The sequence below is a fragment of the Marmota flaviventris genome, chromosome 3 (genome assembly GCF_047511675.1).
Source record: "Marmota flaviventris isolate mMarFla1 chromosome 3, mMarFla1.hap1, whole genome shotgun sequence".
Taxonomy (NCBI): Eukaryota; Metazoa; Chordata; class Mammalia; order Rodentia; family Sciuridae; genus Marmota; species Marmota flaviventris.
Window position 1 is genome coordinate 138,722,859 of NC_092500.1, and position 23,527 is coordinate 138,746,385.

The 23,527-nt window shown below is 40.0% G+C and overlaps 1 protein-coding gene across 3 annotated transcripts; it reads right to left on the reverse strand.

Moving 5' to 3' along the window:
- Positions 1-279: 279 nt before the first annotated feature.
- LOC114081531 (protein O-mannose kinase) lies at positions 280-22,263 on the reverse strand. Of its 3 annotated transcripts, XM_071610455.1 has the most exons (6): positions 21,965-22,263; positions 18,205-18,290; positions 17,213-17,279; positions 14,815-14,911; positions 13,052-13,354; positions 280-4,304 (listed from the first exon to the last, which is right to left on the reverse strand). In XM_071610455.1, exons 5-6 carry the CDS (start codon positions 13,331-13,333, stop codon positions 3,582-3,584), a joined length of 1,005 nt encoding a protein of 334 aa, XP_071466556.1. In that variant the 5' UTR covers positions 13,334-13,354; positions 14,815-14,911; positions 17,213-17,279; positions 18,205-18,290; positions 21,965-22,263; the 3' UTR covers positions 280-3,581. The 3 variants fall into 3 exon arrangements, with proteins under 3 accessions (XP_071466556.1, XP_071466557.1, XP_027778788.1); XM_071610456.1 differs by lacking the exon at positions 17,213-17,279 and having other exon boundaries at positions 14,815-14,909; XM_027922987.2 differs by lacking the exons at positions 17,213-17,279; positions 21,965-22,263 and adding an exon at positions 21,841-21,942.
- Positions 22,264-23,527: the final 1,264 nt, after the last annotated feature.

The window sequence follows — 23,527 nt, forward strand, 5'->3', positions numbered from 1 at the left end:
ATGTGTCTGAGTTGTCGGAGATCAGAGCTGGGATAACTTAGATCTTCTAATCCTAGTACAATGTTTTTTCTCCTGAACCATGATGTTTATTTCAGCTTTACTGTCCTATTAAAAACAAATTAGTTTAAAACTGACAGTTTTTCACCAAAATGCTAAAAAAAAAGCCCTCAAATGAAAATACAACATGAATAGGGTAAGAGCAAATAATTAATTCCACATATTAACAGCCTACATCAAGTGAAAGGCTTCTAAAGTATACATACACAGCACTGTGGAGAATATTTTTAAAATAAGTTTTATTGAGACATAATTCACATACCATAAAATTTGTCCTTTCTTAAAAAACAATTCAGTGGTACTTCATATATTCAAAGTTGTACAAACATCACTACTATGTAATTTCAGAGCATTTTCATCACTACCAAAAAACTCTGTACCTGGTATAAGTCATTCTTCCACCCCAACTCCCTACGACCCTCTAGCAAATACTGTTTCTATGGATTTTCCTATTTTGGACATTTCATATAAATAGAATCATGATAGGCAGTCTTTTGTGAGTAACTTCCTTCACTTAGTATGTTTTCAAGGTCCATCCATATTATAGCATGCATTAGAACTTCATTCCTTTTGTTTTTGTTTTGTAGTACTGGGGATTGAACCCAGGGGCACTGTACCACTCAGTTATATCACTAGACCTTTCTTAGATTTTAAAATTTTGAGACAATGTTTCACTAATTTACCAAGCTGACCTTACATTTGCAATTCTCCTGCCTCAGTCCCAAGTCGCTAGAAGTATAGGAATGTGCCACCATGCCCAGAACTTCATTAAGGCTGAATAATAATCCATTGTATGGATATACTATATTTTGTTTATTCATTGACTAATGGACATTTGGGTTTTTATTACCTTTTATCTAGTGTGAATAATTGCACTATGAATATGTATGGACAATGTTGACATGTGCCTTTTGTGTGGATGTATATATCTCTTGGGTATACACTTAAGAGAATTGCTGGGTCATGTGGTAACTTTATTTTAAACTTTTTGTGGAACTACTAAACTATTTTCCCAAGATCCTATACCATGCTCTTGTCCCATGAGCAACATTATGAGGACTCTAGTTTCTTCATATCCTCACCAATACTTGATATTATCCCAACAGTGGAGTTATTGTAACAAAATAAATCCAGGGTGAAGGGAGTGCCCACTGAGCTTCAGAGTGACATCAGAGAATGTGGGCAAGCATATTCTCTCACCAAGCACAGGCCACTCCACCAGCAATAGGGAACAATGTTGATAATACTGCTATCCTACTCTGTGGTGCCTCCCTGACAGCTCAGGGTAGGGCTTCTCAAAATGTAGTCCCCAGACCAGCACCATGTGCTTTACTGGGAACCAGTTATGAATGCTCAAACTCAATGAGTCAGAAGCTATGGGGACCCAGCTTGTGCCTTCCGGTGATTCTGATGCCTGCTTGAGTCAGGCAAAGGCAGAGTCCAATGCAGAACATCTACGATTCTGAACACCAGCTTTAGCCATCTTGTTAGTGATCATTAATACACACCAAATCCTCAACCCCTGCAAATGAGGCTGACAGTGTCATAGGAAAGAACTTTTTGAAGGATTCAGCCATGCAACCCAAGTGGGATGGCTTGATACCGTGCGGTAATGAGGAACACTTGCTGATGTAAAATGCTCACCACAAATTTTGGACGTGGAAAACCCAATAAATAGGAACTTCAAAGCACCTTCTAAAGCCCAGTAACATAGCTATTGTTTGCCTCAATTTTCTTTTCTAAATATTTTTATCCATTCCAAATTACAAAGAGTATGCTGTAACAGTTCTTTTTTAAAAAACTCATTGGAGCCAGGTGCAGTGGCACACAACTGTAATTCCAGGGGCTCAGGAGGCTGAGGCAGGAGGATCTTGAGTTCAAAATCAGCCTCAGCTACTTGGTGAGGCCCTAAGTAACTTAGCAAGACCCTGTCTCAAAATAAAATATTAAAAAAAAAAAAAAGGTTGGAGATGTGGTCAGTGGTTAAGCTGTATTCAATCCCTGGTATGAAAACACAAACAAACAAAATCTCATTGGAAAGGGGTTACACAAGAAGCTTCATAGAGAAATCATTTAAATCAGTGATTTAAATGATTCACATTAATGCCATGTGAACAGACCACAAACACTCTGGATACCCCATATGTTAAATCTTTTTTTTTTTTTTTTTTTTTTGGTGCTGGGGATCAACCCCAGGACTTCACAAATGCTAGGCATGTGCTCTGACACTGAGCTATACCCCTAACCCTCAATGCCATTTTTAAATTCTTTTCTTTTTTTTTTTTTTTTAAAGTTAGAGCTTTATGGCTATACATAGTATAACTATAAAGACCTGACAAACTCATATATCATGGAAATTGATTTCAGTTCATGATCCTTCCTTTTCTCTTCCCCTTTTCCCTACCCTCTTCCCTTCTCCTTCTACTGGACTTCCTTTCACTCATCTATTAATTTGTATTTGACTGGTTCTTTATGTACTCGTATCCTTCCCTCCCCTTTCCTTTATTTTACTCTAGATTCCATAAATGAAAGAAAACATTTGACCTTAAGTTTCTGAGTTTGGCTAGTTAACTTAGCATGATATTCTCCATTTCCATCCATTTACTGGCAAATGCCATAATTACATTTTTTTAATGGCTGAGTAGAACTCCATTGTATATACATATATACCATAATTTCTTAATCCATTCGTCTATTGATGGGCATCTGGGTTGATTCCATAATTTAGATATTGTGAATTGTGCCGCTATAAACATTTTTTCTTCAATACCATTTTTTAAACTATATAGAGAAACCATTATTTGAAGAATCACTGTCTTTTTCATATACTGCCAGTTAAAAATCGTCTGCCTATATATTTCTCATAAGCTCATAAATTCAGTTATTAGGGGCAACAGAACCTCTTTATAGCTACACTTTTATTACTTCCTTCAAATATGAGTAGATCACTATTTTTCTGCATCTCAGCCAGGAAGCAAATGGCCTCAGAAAGATGAAGCCAGCTTTAAATCAGACCCAGTTTGCTCTTAATTAAAACCTCCATCCAGTTGCCAGGAGAGGTAGAACACACTCAAATGTACAGATGAAGCCAGGCACTGATGTGCACACCTATAATTCCAGCTACTCCAGAGGCGGAGGCAGGAGGATCTCAAGTTCAAGGCCAGCCTCAGCAATTAACTGAGACCCTGTCTCAAAAACTAAAAAGAGCTGGGGATGTAGCTCAGTGGTAGAGTGCTTGCCTACCATGTGTGAGGCCATGGGTTCATTCCCAGGTACCACAGAAAAAATGACCAAAAAAACCCCCCCAAAAGGCCAAGTGGATATAGAAAAAAAAGCCACATAGCTGAATAAACAAACAAACAAACAACAACAAAAAAAAAAACCATAGGGCTTACACAAAAAAACCACCATCAGAGTAGAACTGCTATAACTTCCATTCGGTCCTCAAACCCCACCCTTCAATGGCTGCACTGATTTTTATAACATTTCTCTTGTCTGAGACATCACAGTATCTCTGAGTAAATTCAAAACCTTTTGATAATATCCAGAATATCCTGAGCAGTGGGTCTTTCTGCAGGATTCTGGCTCTTACAGGCCTTATGAATATCAAACAAATGGAATCGAACCATATCACTACCCTCAACGTGCCCCAAAAGGAAACTGGAAACATCTGGAATCTTCCAGATATCAATCTTCTCATCATATGAGGGCATGAGATCATCATGAAAAGGTATGTCCTCTCCATAAGGCCATAATTGCTCAGGAGCTATAAAATCCCCATGAAGCTCCCTGTGGCCACATTTCACAAATGTCCCAGAGCTGTGGTTCACCAGGGGTAAGGCATCTAAATAATTTGCCACAATGCTGAAGTTACTTGTTAGCAGATACTGAGATAGTGTCTTGGGCAGGTCATTAGAGTCACACATGACCAGCGTGCCCAGGGGGCTGTGGTGCAGGTAGTTAATGACACCAACATAATCCATGGCCAGCTGCAGCCTGTGCTGCCATGTATTCACATTTTGGTACTTTGAAAGGTTTAGTGTTTCTTCCAGGTTGCTCAAGGAACCTAAGGGGTGATATTCAGTAAGAATAGTGTTGTCTTCCTCACAGTAGCCAAGCAGTGTGACAATGTGTTTGCTTTGTAGAGATTTCAGCATCTGTAGTCCACAGAGGAAATCATCTCTCATTTCCAGACTGGTGAGCCGTGAGAGCGCAACTTTGCGTTCCTTCCACTCAGACAGACAGACCTGAAACAAAGCCAGAAGAACATCAAACCTAACCCTTGCACCTAAAGTGAGGCAAGAAAGAAAAATACTTTTTGTTTAACAGGTGTGGCACAGAAGACAAATGAATGAGACAAGAACCCAGTCTTTGCAGTCCTAGAGTTGCACTTTGTCTAGTTGTAAACACTCATTATGAACAAACATAACATGCAAGAAGGTGAACAACAAATTAGTGCATAAAATTTCAGCAGGAGGGACTGACTGTGGTCTGGATGTGAGAGCCAGCTGGAGATGACTCTGGAAGGTTCCTGGAAGTTGGTCTTAGAGGACTTGCAGCACAGATGTTGGACAAGGGGAAAGCAAGGCCCAGGAGGACAGGCTGCCTGTGTAAAGACCTGGGGCACCCAACTGCCTGCCAGTTCCAACTTACTGTAGCACAAAGGGTGCTTTTTGTACTTTATATCTTTTGGCATTTTCCAATTCTTTCAAAACAAACATACATTACTTCTATAATTCAAAAGATTAAGACTCAGAAACACTACATAAAATGGAAGTGGACTAAAGGATCTCAAATATTTCTTTTGGATTTAAGAAGAGAGGGTTTTTAATGGGAAAAAAAAAAAAAAAACTAACCCTTCACCTTCAAAAGAGAAATCTTTCAAGACCTCAAACCCCCATAACCAAGAAATTTCATTATGGATCTTTTCTATTGGGGGGAAAAAGTCATTTTTACTCTGGCTGCTACATTCAGTAAAACTTTGATGAATTTATAAAATTTTCAAATAAACATATTCCATAGATTTGTATTGCCACTGAATTTGATATTTTGACTCTAATAAAAAAATAAAAATAAGACTTTGTCAAGATCCATCACTTTTTTTTCTTTCTTTCTTTCTTTCTTTTTTTTTTTTTTCTTTTTGGTACCAGGGATTGAACCCAGGGGCACTTAAATACTGAGCCACATCCCTAGCCTTTTTTATATTTTATTTAGAGACAGGGTCTCATTGAGTTAACTTAGGGCCTCACTAGGTCGCTGAGTCTGGCTTTGAATTCATAATTCTCCTGCCTTAGCCTCCCGAGCTGCTGGGATTACAGGCCTGCACTTGCCTGGCTAAGACCCATCACTTCTTTGGACCTATTGTGCATGGTCATGACTAGTGCTGACAGATGGCTTTGGTAGGTTTTGTTGTTGTTGTTATTGTTTGGTTGTTTTATTTTTTTTGTTTTGTAGTACTGGGATGAAACCCAGAGCCTCCCACATACTATGCAAACACTTTAACACTGAGCTAAATCCTCTTGCCTTTTTTTTTTTTTTTTTTCCCTGAGACAGGGTCTCACTAAGTTACCTAGGCTGATCCTGAATTTGGTTTCCTGCTACTCATTCTCCCAAGTAACAGGGATTACAGGCATGTGCCATTGTGCCTGGCTTGGTTTTGGTTTTCAAGGCCCATTTTCATACAAAAACAAATTTCACCTTAAGGAAGCTGCTACCTTATGTTCAACAATAAATCATGGAAGAGGCAGATGGGGCCCCAACTGATTTCCTCCTGAATCCTCAATTATGTCATATTCATTTTTGTGCCTCAGATAAATTAAAGTTATTTGTTAATAAATATTATTAGTCTTTGGGATGACTCACAAATATCTAAAACCTCTAGTGTTAAAAATATGCAAATCTTTTGCCAAAATACATTCTATAATTATATGTAACTAAAAAGAATAAATAAAAAAAATTTAAATCTGCAAATCATGGATTTTACGAATCATTTCCTAGCAATCTCTAGTTATTTTTTATCACTTTCTAAAACAATTATATTTGGAGACAACAGCAATGTGTTCATCTTTTATTTAATTGTAAAACTAATCATAAATAGTCTTCTTGGTATAAAAAAATCAACTACAGAAAAATATTTTCTTTCTCTCTCTCTCTCTCTTTATTCAGTACTGGGGATTGAACCCAGGGGCACTCTACCACAAAGCTACATCTTCTGCCCTTTTTGTTTTTGTGGTTGAGAGGGGATCTTGCTGAGTTGACAGATATAGGTTCCAAAAACACCCACTCTGAGCATGAATCCACCTAACATAACTAACATGGATGCAACATCTTAAAGTTTATAAACACTTTCATGTACATCTGCTTTCATTCTCATGATCCACAGGAAACCCTCCAGGTGTTTAAATTATCCTCCAACTTGTGATCATTCTGCCTCAGCCTCTCAAGTTGCTGAGATTACAGATAGGTGCCATGGTGCCTGGGAGCATTTTTCATCTGTATCAGCATTTCTGTATATTTACTATAAAAAGTCTGGTCATTGTCCTTCATCCAATTTTTCTATAGGGCTATTTGCCTGTCCCTTATTTATTACTAGGAACTTCTTATATCACCCATGTGATGTGATCCTTTAATATAAATGTAAAAGATATAGAACATAGCTCATGTAGTCTTTTCATAAAGCAAAGAATTTAACTGTAGTCAAATGTGTCTTCGTTCATTTAACAATAATTTATGTCAACCAGGTGAGGTGGCACACACATATAATCCCAATGACTTGGGAGGCTGAGTCAGGAGGATCACAAGTTCAAAGCCAGTCTTAGCAACTTGTGATACCCTTAGCAACTTAGTGAGACTCCGTCTTTAAGTTTAAAAATAAAACCAGAAAGGTCTGGAGATGTAGCTAGTGGTAAAGAGCACCTCTGAGTTCAATCCCCAGGAAGGAAATGGGAGGGGGGGTAGGGAGAATTTATGTCAAAGAAAAAAGAACTGGGGTTCTATCTAGCTCAGTGGTAGAACCTAGCATGCCTAGCATGTGGGGGCCCTGGGTTCAGACCCCAGCACTGCTGGAAAAACACTGACATAACTGCAATGATAAAATTTACATTCTACTACAGGAGGTAGGCAACAAAATAAATAGGAAACATATAAAGTATATTATCAGGTGAAATGTGTTTTAGAATAAAACAGGGAAGTGTTTGCAATTTTAAAATAGGGCTCGGGAAGATCTTGTTGGGGTGTCTGAGCAACAAATTGAAAGAGATAAGGGAATGGGCCATTTTGATATAGGGAAAAACTTCATCCTAGGCAGAAAACATCAGGGCCAGATGTCCTGTAGGGAAGTACAGCCACAGACTCTCAGCGCAGAAAGGCTGGGCTGCTAGAGTGGGAAGGGCAAGGCATAAAGGAGTAGGTAAAAGTTTAGTGAAAGGGAGCAGATATTGTAAGGCTTTACTGAAAGAACTTTGCCAGATGGGGTGGCACACACCTGTGATCCCAGCAATTTGGGAGGCTGAGGCAGAAGGACTGCCAAGTACAAGGCCAGCCTCAGCAACTTAGCAAGACCCCGTCTCAAAATAAAAAAATGAAAAGGGATGGGGATATGGCACAGTGGTAAAATACCCCTCTGTTTAAAATCCCCAGTAGCAAACCAAAAAAAAAAAAAGGAGGGGACTCTGGACTCTTACTTTTTCAGAGTGAGAAAGTAATTCACTGGAGGATTTTAAGGGAGAAAAAAACAACCCATATTTGACTTATAATTTAATAATCTGGCCTATTGTTTTAACAGACTGAAGGGAGTACAGGGGCCATGAAAGCAGAGACCCTTCTTGTTTTTGTTTGTTTGTTTGTTGTGGCACTAGGTATTGAACCCAGGGGTGTTCTACCACTGAGCTACATCAGTCCTTTTCATTTTTTATTTTGAGACAGGGTCTAAGTTACCCAGGCTAGCCTCAAACTTGTGATCCTCCTGCCTCAGGCTCCCAGGTAGCTGAGATTATAAGCATGCACCATCACACCCAGCTTGGGTCTTTCAATGTAATCTTAGGTTTAAAAACCCCAAATGGATGAACCCCGAACTGTTATTCCTAGGAAATAAGACTGACGACAGAGAGAGCAAGAGGAAGGAAAAGGAAACTTTAACTTTCTACTTTGCCTCCTATTAAATACTTGAATATACTGCTTTTATAATTAAGAAAAAAAAGGAATAAAGAAAAAGCAATAGGCCAACCTGCCTACCATAAACAGGTTACTATAGTTTATGGGCAAAGCTACAAATTGCTATAGGTACAGGATACAATGCCCCTGGCCATTCCAAAAACAAGCAAAAAAAAAAAAAAAAGTCTGGGGAAGACAAGGGAGTGGCACAGTTTGTATATATTGAGGAAACTATCTGAGATTAAATCAACATTTTAGGTACTGAGAATTCAATTAAAGAGTTTTTGTGCTCTGGCCCCCAAAATGTGTCCTAGATACAATAAGGTATGGCTAGATGCTCTGGACCCACCTTCTGTGCTCTCAGGGGACTTACACATTTATAAGAGACACAAACAAAAAACAAGATAAATGAGAACGAGAAGATATGGTAAGGGTGGGACTTAGGGACATCAGGGAGGGAATTCCTGTTAGAAAAGTAACAGAACTCTGGGAGTGGTGGCACACATCTCTAATCCCAGCTACTCAGGAGGCTAAGGCAGGAAGATCACAAATTTGAGGCCAGCTTGGGCAGCTTATTAAAACCCCCTCTCAAAGTAAAAAGGGTGGGGATGTGACTCACTGGCAGAGCATCACTGAGTCCAATGCCTATCTCCAGTACTGGGCTGGGGAGTGGCAGAGCTTCAGGCAGAGAAAGACCCATAAGAAAGGGCTTGGTTTAAACAAGGAACAAAGGAAAGACTACAAGACAAGGAGTGAGAATCCTGGTAAGAGTTCTGGGAGGGAGGAAGGATCCACAGCAGGGAGGGTGGAGCAAGAGGGATAATTAAAAGGTTAATTTTTTTTCCCCCAAGGGACAACAGGAAGCCACCAAATGCATGTTAAGGAAGAAAAATGGCATGATCCAATATGTCTAGAAGACAACTGTATATAGTAGTCGGCAAAAGCGTAAGCAGGGAGACTGTTAGATGGCAAGAGGGGAGTCTGTGGACAGATTCTGTTGAGCACACTGGGACATATTCTGAAAATAGAACTGTCACAACCTGGTCCCTCAATAAGAGAAGTTTCCCTAGAGTGCTGGTGTTTTGAAGACACACTGGAAGAGGATGAAAGAGTGAGAGCAAGGAAGGTGGAAATAGAGTTAGGGCAGCTTTCTGTGATGGAAGTAGAGAAAGGACAGGAGCTACAGAGGCCTGGGGAATCAAGGGAACAGGACTTTGTTTTTTAAAGAGAGTATGTCTGTATACCAATAGTAATGATGTTCAGAGTGGGAAGGCTGACAATGCAGGGAATCACTTAAATTACGTGGAACCTTGGGAATTAGGAATGAGAGCTGAGCTGCTGGTTTATAGATCTGGTGGAAGTAGAATGAAGATATTCCCTTTGGATGGTTTCTGGTTTCATATCTCATAAAACAAGATCATTGGATAAGACAAAGGATGGGAATGTTTGAGGAAAAACTTCTCAGGGATTGGGAATGAAATTTCCAAGGATAGTTCTCTGTGCTTACCTGAAGTTTGTCATGGTGCATTTAAATTATGTGATTGTGGGATTTCTCTCTTACTCCAGTATAGCTGCTCAAGTCCAAGAGCAGAGTTGGGTTTCAAGAGCAGCCAGGCATGATAGAGACAGATGTAATGGAGTTGTTCCAACTCTTTGTAAAAGAATGATGAAAATAAAAACCCGTGGAATCTCTGCTAGGGGAATCAGGAGGTAGAGACAGGAGGGGTGTCATAAAGTAAAAAAGCATGAGATGGATACTCTGAAATTCTCCATGGAATTGAGGAACTGCTGGATCAAGAGAGTTAGAAGAGGAGGTGGAGGTCAGAATGAAATGTCAAGAATTTTGACTTTAGAAATCCCACTGAAGGGGATGAGATTGAGATGTAGTTCAGTCATAAAGCACTTGCCTAGCATGCATGAGGCCCTGGATTCAACCTGCAGACTGTAAAAAAAGAAAGAAATTCCTACTGAAAAACCTGTTCCTTCCATGTGGAGAGGAGGTGGGGCATTGAGATGGAATGGAATTGAGTTACTCACAGCTATTCCAATAAGTGACTATATTCAGGATACTGATACTCTCCTCTGTGCCAAACTGCACAGATCCTGAGGCTCTGACAGGGGAGAAGGCAGACAAGGCTCCTGACCAACACTATTAATACCCAAGTGTTCAAAATATTTTGTCCTGAGGGAGGGAAGTGTCAGCTAAAGAAAAACCCAACAAAAGAATATAATGGCATTTTGTTCACACTTTACTTTTATTTTGAAACAAGGTCAAAATAAAGTTAGCTTTTAAGTTACAATCTTCCTGCCTCAGCCTCCTGAGTAGCTGGGATTACAGGGGTGTGCCATCATGCCTGGATAGTCACATTTCACTTTAATAAAATGATAGTGCTTAGGCTTATTAGCCATACTACTAAATTTCATATTTGGATGAACATGATTTGCGGCTCCCTAAAATTAAATCTGTCTATCTACAAATGATAATAACTTGCCATCATCAAAATCATATTCCCTGGGAGGAAAGAAGCAATTCCAACAAATTCCAAAAATGCTCTGAACAATTACAACCACAGACACAACACATTCAAGGTCACCTCTTAGTATGTACATTTTCCCTCCAGTACTGGGGATGAACCCATGGCCTCATGCATGCTAGCACTCTACCACTGAGCTACATCCATTTTGTGACAGAATCTTCCTAAGCTGCAGGGGCTGGCCTCAAACTTGTGATGCCCCTGTCTCAACATCCCAAGTAACTGGGATTACAAGCATACACCACTGTACCAGCTTTCAAGGACATCTCTTTGAAGAAGATAGAAATGAGCTGGTTTTATGTCCTCTTTTCTATCTATATCCCTTATTTGGTGATTTTTTCCACATTCTAATACTTTCAAATGCATATAAATAATATTGAGTCTCAAATTTATATTCTCTCAGACCTCATCCATTATGCTGGGCTTGCACATCTAACTGCCCACACCCCCACCTGGATGTCTCACACCAGAATTAACATGTCCATCTCAGACACATAGAATCTCTTCATTCTCTCATACCCCACATCCAGTCAATTAGAAAATCCTATTGTTAATACCTTGAAAATATGTCCAGAATCCACTGATTTCTATTTCTGTTACTAACACTCTTGTTAAGCCATAACCATCCCTCACATGCAAAAAAGCCTAACCAGTCTTCCACCTTTGCCACCTTTCATCCACTCTTCACATAGCAGCTAAGATAATCCCTTTACAAAATAAATTTCTCTACTAAAATTTTTCCAGTGGTTCTCAAAGTTCTGTGAGGCCTGGCATAACCTGGCTCCCAATTTGACCCTCTCAGACCTCACGGACCTCTTTTTCTTTTCCTGCTCTCTGGTCACACTAGGTTCCTTCCTGCTCCTTGAACAACCAGGAATGTTCCCTGCACAGAGGAATGGGGCCTCTTCCCCAGATGCCCACACTCTCAACATGGTCTCCCATTGCTCTGGCCAATGTCCTCTCCTAAAGAATGACAAGCACATCATTTCTTTGCCTGTTTTGTCTTCTTAACACATCATAATGTAACTTTCTTATTTTTCTTAGTATCTGACTTTCCAACTAAAAAAGAAATCAGTGTCTTTGTTTCTTTCACCACTCTACCCATGGCACCTACAATGAATAAAGTACTTTCTACAAATTCCTTCCCCTTCTCCCTAACTCCTTCCTTTAAGATGCCTCCATCTATATTCAGGAGGAAACCATGGCATCCTCATTAGCCATTTATCAAACTGCAGCTTTGTAGGTGCATTTCCTGATCTCTCCCTGCCTTTTGCCTGTTGCAAATTCACAAAGAAACTTTCTTCGTTCAACAATCTTTAATTGTCTTCTAAAGCCACTGACTGCGTACTGGTAGACTCAGCTTCCACAGAAATGACAACCATATAGAGTGTAGCATACACTGGTTATCAACGGGACAAAGATCTTGGAGTTTCTATATGAAAACTGAATTGATTCCTTGATGTCTCTTTTCAAATAAAAGAAAATTTTAAAAATCAATAATACCGAGCTGGGGTTGTGGCTTAGCCGTAGAGCGCTCGACTAGCACGTGCGAGGCCCTGGGTTCGATCCTCAGCATCACATAAAAATAAACAAAATAAAGGTATTGTGTCTTAACTATAACTTTAAAAAAATCAGAAATACCATCATGGTTTAAAAATCAAGAAAAAAACTGCTCATAATTCCCACTTTGTCTTATACAATTTCTGCCACTTTTGCATTTTTCCACAAAAATATTTAATTTTGCAGTTGAAAATAACATACTACACAATTCTAAATCTTCCTTTTTTTAACTTATTTTCTTTTTTCATTACTGAAATGATTTTTTAAAAATTTATTCTAATTTCTTAAGATTTTCTTCCTGTTGCTACATGAGTAATCCTAACTACATTTAAATAGCTATAGAATATTCCATCAAGTGGTTGAACCATAATTTAACTAATTGTTCTCCTAAAATTGTTGGTCCTAGTTTTCCATTAGTATAGTACTCCTTTATGCATTTAGCTTTTTTCCTTCCTTCAGATTCTTTTCTTCTTTTAAAATTAAAATCCCAGATATGAGATTACTGGGCTCAAAGACAGATATAAAGAGCCTTTATGGATCTTTAAGACAGGATCTCCTATGTGGCCCAGACTAGCCTCGAATTCCTGAGCTTAAGTGATCCTTCTGACTCAACCTCCCAAGTGCTAGGACTAGAGGCAGGTGCCACTACATCCACTTCCTTTTATGGGTCTTAGCCCAGAAAGCCAAATTGTTCTCCCAAAGAGCTGACACAAGTGATAATGCAGAAGAAAACCATGTACTCTACTCACTCTCTTCACGGCTCCTTCCCCAACACGCTTCAACTGTCTCACTTCTGTCCTCAGCTCCTCACAGGACAGCCAGGGTGAACAGTTTTTCATCTGCCCCATTTTGAAGTAACCATATGGACAAGATCTAGGGTCCTTGGTGGAATGTTGAGGGGATATGAAAAATCGGTCGAAGCAGAGGTAAAGGACCACATTCATAAGGGCCATGGCGAGCAGCAGCCCAACAACACGAGGGACTTCTCTGTGGGTCAGTCCTTTCCTGCTCTCCTGGGCTTTCCTTTCCATGTTGTTATCCTGTATCAGTTCCTGCAATATAACAAGAGACAAGAAGCAATAACACTTTCAGCTATAATTTCCATGAAGCATTTTGATGACACTGCCCTGAAGGTAGGTACACCCTTTCATGCCTCCCCACTCGTAGGTCCTATAAGTTTTGGAATCACATGAGGAGCAAGAGAGGAACTGAACATTAGGCTTATATTAACCACTCAATTTCAGCTTTTCCCGCACCCCCATATCATTATTCTTTTTCTAAATTTTTTGGCAACAGGGATTGAACTCAGGGGCACTTAACCTCTAATTCACAACCGTACCCCCGACCCTTTTAAATTTTGAGACAGGCTTTTGCTAAGTTGCTGAGGCTGGTTTTGAACTTGCAATCCTCCTGCCTCAGCCTCACAAGTTGATGGGATTATAGGCATGTGCCGCCTGGCTCATTATTCTTTATTAAATTAAAATTTGGATTCATCTAGATTATGCAGAATGGGAGATGTCTGCCTTTGACTCTGTCTTACAGCACTTTGCACTAAGTAGATATTCATTAATATTTAGTAAAATAAAAGCAGTGGTGCTGGGGCAGAAGATGGACAAAGGGGTACGTTAGTAGGTCGGGCCCACTTGAACCCAGCTAAGAAACTGGGATGTTGCTTGGAAGGTATTCAAAAGCCCTTGAGAAGGTGGAGCTGTAACTCAGTGGCAGAGCACTCACCTAACATGTGCAAGGCCTAGGTTTCAACCCTGGCGGGGGGGAAAAAAGTTCATGGTTTATTTTTTCATTTGTGTTTCTATAGATTGAACTCAGTGTCTTGGGTATACTATGTGAGTACTCTACCACTGTGCTACACCCCCAGCCCAAACTCTGAACATTTTATATATATTTTTAATTGTAGATGAACACAATATCTTTATTTTTTAATTTTTATATGGTGCTGAGGATCGAACCCAGTGCCACATGTGTGCCAGGTGAGCACTATACCACTGAGCCACAGCCACAACCCCCAAACTCTGAACATGCCAAATTGTTTTCCCAAAGAGCTGATATGAAAGGTGAGTCTGGGATGTTCCTTGGAAGGTACTTGGAGGCTTGGAGACCAGTTAGGAGGACCTGGAAATGATCTGAGATAAGAATCAAAAAATTTATGAGCTAGAATAAGGGTGGTAAGATTAGAAAAAGAACTCAGGTGACAGTGGCAATAAGTAACCCTGAGAAGGGATGGACTCCAGCAATGGAGCCACTATAGGGTCTGTGTTGGAGGGGTCCAGATGGGGAACAGGCCTGGGAAAAGACAATGAGCAGAGTGCTTCTCACTCAGGATGCTGGGGGCAAAGGCTATGTATGAAGCAGAGTAGAGGACCATCAGTATAACAGATAAAGCCATGTTACTATGTGTCAGCTGAATATAGGCACTGGGATGCCCAGAGATACTAGTGATAGAATTGCCTTGTGTGCTACTTGTGCCAGATACAACTATGACATGAAACTTTACCTTCCAGGAGCATCTTCCTTCTCCCAGCTAGGTCTCCATCCAGTTGTCTTTGTCAAACAGTGTTCTCGTTGGTCTCAGGGACTGGTTTGAAAGTCCTCTTCCATGAAGGACCAAAAAAGGAGGTTTGTTAAAGAAAAATTGCAACTCTGTACACAGATAAGTCACAGCAGTCCAAATGATTCATTCTTCTTTCCTAGAGGCCCTCCTAGTGACCAGATGTCTCTTGGACTTTCAAGCTCCAGGAGCTACAGGGAAAGCCTTGGACAACCTGGCCAGCATCACCAAAACCCTGTCAGCCTATGTGGGTGCAGACCCCCACATTTCCTCACCAGTCTCTATTTGGTTCCAATCTGCTTTTTCCACCATATTAAATAATGTCCACTGGCCCATCTCTGCACTGAGCACTTGAAATACATGAGTGAATTAAACAGACATGGTTCCTATCCTCTTAGAGCTTAATGAAAAATCAGGCAGGAAAGACAGATAATAAATAGGTAAATAAAATTCATCATTATCCTGTGATGAGGATTCAAGGATAGAGAATAAATGGTTGAAGAATCCAAGAAGACCTTTCTGAAGATATAACATTCATATCAAGCCCAGAGGCCTGAGAGGAGCCAGCCAGAAGACAGCTCTTTCATACCTTGTCCTTAAGGAAGTAAAATCTACCTTCCAACAGGCATATGAAAAATGCTCAATTCCACTTGTCTTGAAGGCAAATGCAAAAAAAAAAAGAAGAATTATGAAATACATCTAGGATGGTTACAATCAAAATAAATCGAGCAATAAGAAATGTTTGTGAGGTTAAAGAAAAACTGTAGTCCTCATATATTGCTGGTGGGAATGTAAAATGTAGCCACTGTGGCAAATAATATAGCATAATATAGTATTTCTTTTTTTCTTTTTCTTTTTTGGTACTGGGACTTGAACCCAACGATGCTTAACCACTAAGCCATGTCCCTAGCCCCTTTTTATTTTTTATTTGAGACAGGGTCTCACTAAGTTACTTAGAGCATTGCTAAGTTGCTGAGGCTGGCTTTGAGCTTGCAATCCTCCTGCCTCAGCCTTCCCAGCTGTGCTACTATGCCTAGCACAATACAGCATTTCTATTTCAAACATATTTACCATATCACCCAATAATTCCATTGCTCAGAATATACTTATATGAATTGAAAACATACATCAAATGTTTATATTTGTACACAAATGTTTATAGTAGCATCATTTATTTATTTTAAATATCTTTATTTCAGTTATTTAGTTTTACGTGGTGCTGAGGATCGAACCCATGGTCTCACGCATGCGAAGCAAGCATTCTACCACTGAGCCACAACCCCAGCCCAAGTAGCATTACTTATAACAGACAAAGAATAGAAATGACTCCAATTAGTTAATAAATGGATAAACAAAATGTATCACATTCATAAATGGATTATTATCCAGCCATAAAAAGGAATAAAGCACTATTACTGCTAGAACAGGGATGAACCTTAAAGACATTATGGTCAATGAAAGAGGCCAGACACAAAAAGCCACATGTTGTATGATTTCATTTATATGAGATGTCCAGAATAGGCAATTCCATGTAGACAGAAAACAGAAACGTGATTGCACAGAGTTTGGGGGGCAAGGAGATGAGGAATGGCTACTAATTAACATGGGATTTCATTTTAGATAAAAAATTCTGGATTTAGTGGTGACAGGTGCACAATCTTATAAATATGTGCTTAAAAAAATCAAGGAATTGTACACTTTTAAATGACAACTTTTATAGTATCTAAATTATGTTTCAATTGAAAAAGATAAAATAACAAACTGTACTTCTGATCTTTTTCCCTAATCTATTCTTTCTGTGCTGTTCACAAGCTCTGTGAATGGTTACTCCATCCTTCTATTTCCTAGCCAGTGACGCTGTAGGAGGGACCAGCATATAAGTACTGCTTTTTCTAACCTGGGAATTTTTAAATAATTTATTCTTCTATAATTTGAATACATATATATATATATATATGTATATATATATATATATATATACACATATATATATAATTTTTAAATATTTTTTAGTTGCAGATGGATACAATATCTTTATTTTATTTATTCTTATGTGGTGCTGAAGATCAAACTCAGTACTTCACGCATGCAAGGTAAGCACTCTACCACTGAGCTACAACCCTAGCCCATAAATATATATATATATTTTCTTAATTGGCAAAGGAAAATGCTGCTTGTTTAGCCTTGCTGTCATTAAAGACGCCCAGGAAACCCTGACTATGGAACCACTTCTGTTTCACTCTATACCTTCCCTCTCCTGGACATAATGCCAGCTGCTTGCTCACCCCACTACCTCAGCCTTCCCAAGTGTGCCTGTCCATGGTCAGGATGATCATTTGCTTACCTTTCTCATAAAGCTTCCAGGCCCACATCTTTCTCTCTGGTCCATTCCCTCATATCACCTTCAGCATCTTCAATTGAAATTATAACTTTTACTACTAATGTCTTAGTCTCTACAGCTGATTCTTGGAAGGTACACATAAAGAAATAGATAAAATGGTTGCAGTCTCTTTTACAATAATTAAAGTGACCAAGTGTTTCTCAACTTAGACCTCAGGTCAGGGAGCAGCAAACTTCTTTTTATAAAGTAACAAATGGTAAATATTTAAGCTTAGCAGCTATAAGTCAAAGTCTAGCAATAAACCTATCACTGTGATTTGCAGTAAACTGAGAGGTGGTGCAAGGTAACATCTGGTCCTATATTGTCTCTGTCAAAATTATTCAACTCTGTCACCAGAGTGTGAAAACAGCTCCAAACAATATAACAAATGTGTGTGGCTCTGTTCCAGTAAGATTCATTTATGGACACTGGAATCTAAATTTCATATATTTTTCATGTATCATGAAATATTATTCCTTATTAGATCCCAACCACCCCCACAATACTTAAAAAAATAAAAGCATTCTTAGCTATTAGGCTATATAAAAACAGGCAGTGGGCCAGAGCTGGCCAATTGCAGCATCAGGTGATATTCCTTTGGCCAAGGTCATCTCATCCACATCTGTGGCTTCAGTGGCTCTCTAAATATTTATGATTTCTAAGTCTATACTGCATCCCTGATTTTTCTCCTAAACACTTCACTTAATAGGTTCTTCAAGGTCTGGGATGACAACAGCTGACTCCAGAGACTCTTTCCTGTCCTCACCATGCCCCTTCTCTAGGGTTTCTACTCTGGACACACAACCTACCCACTCACTAAGTCATGAACCAGGGTGACTTGAAACCAACCAATCAGCACACATAGCCAATTCTATCACCCAAACCTCTTCAAATCTGTTCATATTTGCCCTTCCTTGCCACCTCTGCCCTGGTATTAAGTCATCAATATCTCTTACCTGAACTTCTGCAAGAGTTTCCTGCATGGTCTCCCCCTTCTTTCTCTTTTCCAATCCATTCTCCACACAGCAGATAGGATCTTTTCCTTTAATAAAATGTTCCAAGAGAAAAATAAAAAGTAAAACTGTGCATATCTATTTGGCTTTGCCAATTTACAATGTATATTTGTTTCCAATATTTTGTTTTGTTTTTGATACTGGGAAACAAACCCAGGGCCCTCAGAGGCTTAAGCACACATTCTACAACTGAGCCCAAACTTTGTGAAAGAAATAAAATAGTGTATATACATTTTAAACCACTCTGAAACCTGTCCAGTTTGAGTCACTCCATCCCAAGCAGCTGTCACTATCCTCACATTGGTATGTATCAGCAATTCTCAAACTGTGGGCCCTGGACCTGTCTGTAGTAGCACCTCACTGGGAACTTGAGAGAAATGCAAATTCTTAGGTATTTACCACACAAACAAATTCTGTTTTAGTAAGTTCCTCTAGGTGATCTGGACGCATACTAACGTTTCAGAACCACTGGTGTATGCAATCCTCTCACATGCTTTCTATTTTCACAAGTATGAACCCATAAGTAATAACACATTTTCAAGCTTTATACAGTGGTTGTGTACTTGTATTATCTATGTTTTTGAAACTCAACAATGGTTCTGAGATTTATTTATGTACATGAAATGCCAGTTCACCTTTTTTTGGTACTGGGGATTGAACCCAGGGGCACTTTACCACCAACTTACATCCCCAGACCTTTTTGAGCTAGGGTCTCAAAGTTGCTTAGGGCCTTGCTAAATTGCTGAGGCTGGCTTTGAACTTGTAATCCTCCTGCTTCCCGCCCCACAAGCTGCTGGGATTACAGGCGTGAGCCACTGAATCTTGCCAGTTCACTATTTTTTTAAAATAATAATAATAACTTTATTTTTTTTTGTCGTCATACATGTACTTTGGATACTATTTTTTAAATATATTTACTTTATTTATTTTTATGTGGCGCTGAGGATCAAACCCAGGGCCTCACATCTGTGAGGCAAGCACTCTACTACTGAACTATAACTCTAGTCCCTTCTAGTTCACTATTTGTAATCATTTGACCACACTATAAGTTTTTTATTTTTCAAAAGCTATACATATATTAAATACTGGGAAATACTAAATATCATAGACATCGACATTGCTGAGTTTTTATACTCTTGAACAACTCCCGAGAGCTATGGGGATGGTCACACAATGATCATTAAAGACAGAGTCCTGGTCCCTACCTGCCCTGGCAGTTTTAGTGAAACAAGTTTTGAACACATCTCCTTAGATATATGTGCAAGAGTTGCTTTCTGACAGATATAATGATTCTTCCAAATCACAGATTTAATTTCTTCTGGATTAAAAACATTCAACAGCTCCTACTTACACTCAGGAAAAAGTTCAAACTTTCAGAAGGTTCCCTGAGAGGTTGGGGATGTAGCTCAGTAGTTAGAACTGAGTTTCTTCACCAGCCTTCTAACCCCTATCTGCCTCTCCAGACCCTTCCCTGCCCTACACTCCAGCTCAAACTTTCTTCAGGCTCAAAAGCACCCTTTGGGGCTGCAGCTCCAGGTTTGGCTCATCTGTTCCTGTTAGACTGTTCTACAGAGGTCTGCCTGCCTGCTCTGTTCCCCACATGTCCTCAGCACCTGGCACACAGCAGACACTAGATAAGAAAGAATGACTGCTAATCACAGTTGACTTCACCATCTTCATTAATTCACTGTTTTCTCCCACCTGTTTTCATGCTCATTAACTCTGTTCTTCGTCTCTTTATGGTATCTGCCTTCTAATGTCTCTTACCCACCACCTCTTTCCATTTTTTTTTTAATTCTTTCAACCTTCAAGTTCTCCTTTATCTGTAACCTTCCACTGATCCTACCTTGTCACTAAGGATGGCTTCAGGTTTTACGGGGCTTGAAGCTTATATAATTTTGGGAAGGAAAGGATAAGAAAAGAACATGTAAGCCAGTGGCACACATCTGTAATTCTAGCTACTCAGGAGGTTGAGGCAGAAAGATTCCAAGTTCAAGACCACCCTGGGCAACTTAGCAAGATCCTGTCTCAAAATAAAATTTAAAAAGAAAGGGTTACAGATGCAGCTCATTGGTAAAGCACTTGCCTAGCATGCACAAAGCCCTGGGTTTGATTTCAGTACTTCCCCAAAATAAAAAACAAGAATAAAAAAAAAAAAAAATCACAATTATGAGTTTAAAACTGCTGGACCTCCTTGCCAGGGATTTGTGCAAATGAAGAATCTAGACTATAAATTCACATCTTCTTATCATTCTCTAGCACCTGGTATCTTGCTCTCTACACTTTCTTCATTTTCACTCTTCCATGGTTTGGATACCCTTTCCCCAAGTTGGTCACCAGCCTGTGGCACTATAGCAAGTGGTACAAGGAACGTTGAAGAGGCAGAGCCTAATGAAAGGAAGTTAAGTCATTCGGGGAAATAACCTTGGAGGGCATTTTGGCCCTGGGTCCTTTCCTGTGTCTTTTTGCTTCCTGGATGCCATTGAGATAAAGCACTTTCTTCCACCACTTGCTCCCACCATGATGTACTGCCTTACCACAGGCCTAAAGCAATAGGGCCAACCCCCGATAGACTGAAATTTCCAAAATGGTGAGCCAAACTAAATCTGTACTCTTCTTGTATTGATTTAACTCAGGTATTTGTTACAGCAATGGAAAGCTGACACACTCAAAAACTACCAACATCAGATACAAAATTCTATAACCCTCCATCTCTGATCACTATTGTACCTTCGACATTACTCAGCACACTGTTAATGCATTTCTCGTTGCCTCTGTATTTTATATGCATCGATAGCCTTTTAATTATCCCTAAGGCCTCACACTCTGAATTCTTCCTCAAAAACACTCATCCAAAAATTCAAATGACTTTTACACAGTGTCAACTTCAACCAATTCTGTGATGTAGATATAATTCGTGTTGTTATTCCTAACTTACAGGTAAAGAACTGATTCAAAGGTGAAGTGACTTCTTCAAGGTCACTAAACTATACAAGTTTTGGCCTCAAACCCACATTCTTCCTTTAAACCCTGCAACGTTCAGGGGCTGAACTGAATTGAACCCACTATGATCACTGGGATGGGGGTGTGTGTGACACTGAGACTGACAGTTTATTAAAGAAGGTTTTAGCCCATCTCAATATCTGATTGGCTTTTTAATTTTAGAAGTATATTTCTAGAGCAGGCTGCCTAGAGCTTAGAATGAGGTAGTGTGGCATAAGAATTTTGTCCTAGAAATAAAACAAACAAACAAACAAAACACTAAGATTTACTGGTCCTGAAAAATACCTTGCACATTAAGGAATAAGGAATGTGGGAGTCAGTTGGGTAGGAAATATTTAGGAACTATTTAATTAAATACAAAGGATTTCTGTCACTGATAAAATCTTGATAATTAGGGGAGGTGACAGATGGGATCCACTGCTGTAGAGTCACAGCTTAATTTTAACCAATTTACAGAACATTTTATACAATTCTAGAAGTGACAGATTAGTGTCAACCAATACAATGTAGAGCAGAACCCAATTTTCCAGTAAAACACAAAGTACATTAACTATTTTAAATATTCTGGATGCTTACTTAGCGTTTGGGTTCCATTGTAAAGGCAATGGGTGGAGAACACAAAATTACTAAGTAAAGTGGTTAAATTCTGCTTTAAAAAAAAAAAAAAGGAAAAGAAAAGAAAAGCAGCATATGGTCTCACTTCACACAGCTCTGGCAGCAACGAACCCGTACATAACAAGCGCCAGATGGAAGGACTGATGTCTGCCTGTCACGGGCGGAGTCCTCCGGCCTTCAGCAGCGGGGTGTGAGGCGATGCGGGCCGGTACAGCCCAGCAGGTGAGGTACACCTCGGAGCGGGCGGCCCGAGGCTGTATGAGTCCGGCCCCGTCGACACGGAGCCTGGGCCCGAGGCGCTGGCCAGCCAGGTGCGGGCCCGGCACAAAACAGAACCTCCTTCTCCACTTTCCGGGGACTCACGCCAGCAGAACGCAGCGCCTCTCGCCCTCGCGCACGCAACCTACTGCGCCGGCGCAGCCGGAAGCAGCCCTGGAAAGGCGAGCGCGAGGCTGCCCTCTAGTGTCCACTGTTCACCATGCACCCGGAGGCCTGACCCAGGGGAGCAAAACCTGAGTTTAAGCCCAGCCCAGGTGCTTTTCTCACATCTGAACTTGAGAGCATGTGCTGACCCAGTCTGGTCTTAGTATGATGCTGGTTCCTGTGAGATCTAGACTCACAGGGCTGGGGCTATGGATCAGTGGTAGAGCGCTCGCCTAGCACATGTGAGGAACTGGGTTCAATCTTCCATAAAAATAAATACATAAAATAAAGGTATTGTGTCATCTACAACTTAAAAAAAAAAAAACAAAAAAAACCTACATTCACTGTAAAGCGGTAGTTGAAAGTCTGGTTCTCAGATCAGCAGCACCGGCACATTATACGAACTACAGATTCTTTGCCCCATCCTAGGTCAGGCCTCTGGGCAATTCTGATGCCAATGGAATTTGAGAATCACTGGTGTAAAGGACACTGTGGGCTGTAGGGATTCCCCCAGAGAGCAGTAAAGTTGAGCTTCACACATTCAAAGACCAGCAGATAACAACTTGAGCAAGCCTAAAGATTTGGAGAAAGTAGAAAAGCCTCAACACACCCTACCAATGTTGGCACTTGGTGGGAAAGTGATAGGGATAAGGAAAAGTTGCAACATTGAAAATGAAACATAGAGTGATGTAACTTTTTGTTTAAATTAGAAATGTCATCTAGCCAGGTGCAGTGGCACACATCTGTAATCCCAGTGACTCCAGGCTGAGGCAGGAAAATTACAGGATGGAAGCCAGCCTCGGAAACCTCAGCAAGACTTCAGAGATCCTCAGCAACTTAGCAAGACTCTGTCTCTAAAAAATAAAAAAGAGCTGGGGATGTAACCCACTGGTAAACTTCCCCGGGTTTAATTCCCACCATCCTCCCCAACAAAAGTAGTACCCTCATACTGACCCGTTTTCCAAGTTGGAAACTAAGAGAATAACACAATGTGAGTTTAAAAGAACTGAACCTGTACTAAAAGTCTATACAATGAATATTAAAACTACAATCCTTTGGGGCTGGGGTTATGGCTCAGTGGTAGAGCGCTTGTCTAGCATGTTTGAGGCACTGGGTTCGGTTCTCAGCACCGCATATAAATAAGTGAATAAAATAAAGGTCCATCAACATCTAAAAAAATTAAAAACAAAACTACAATCCTTTGTGGGGCCCTGGGTTCTATCCC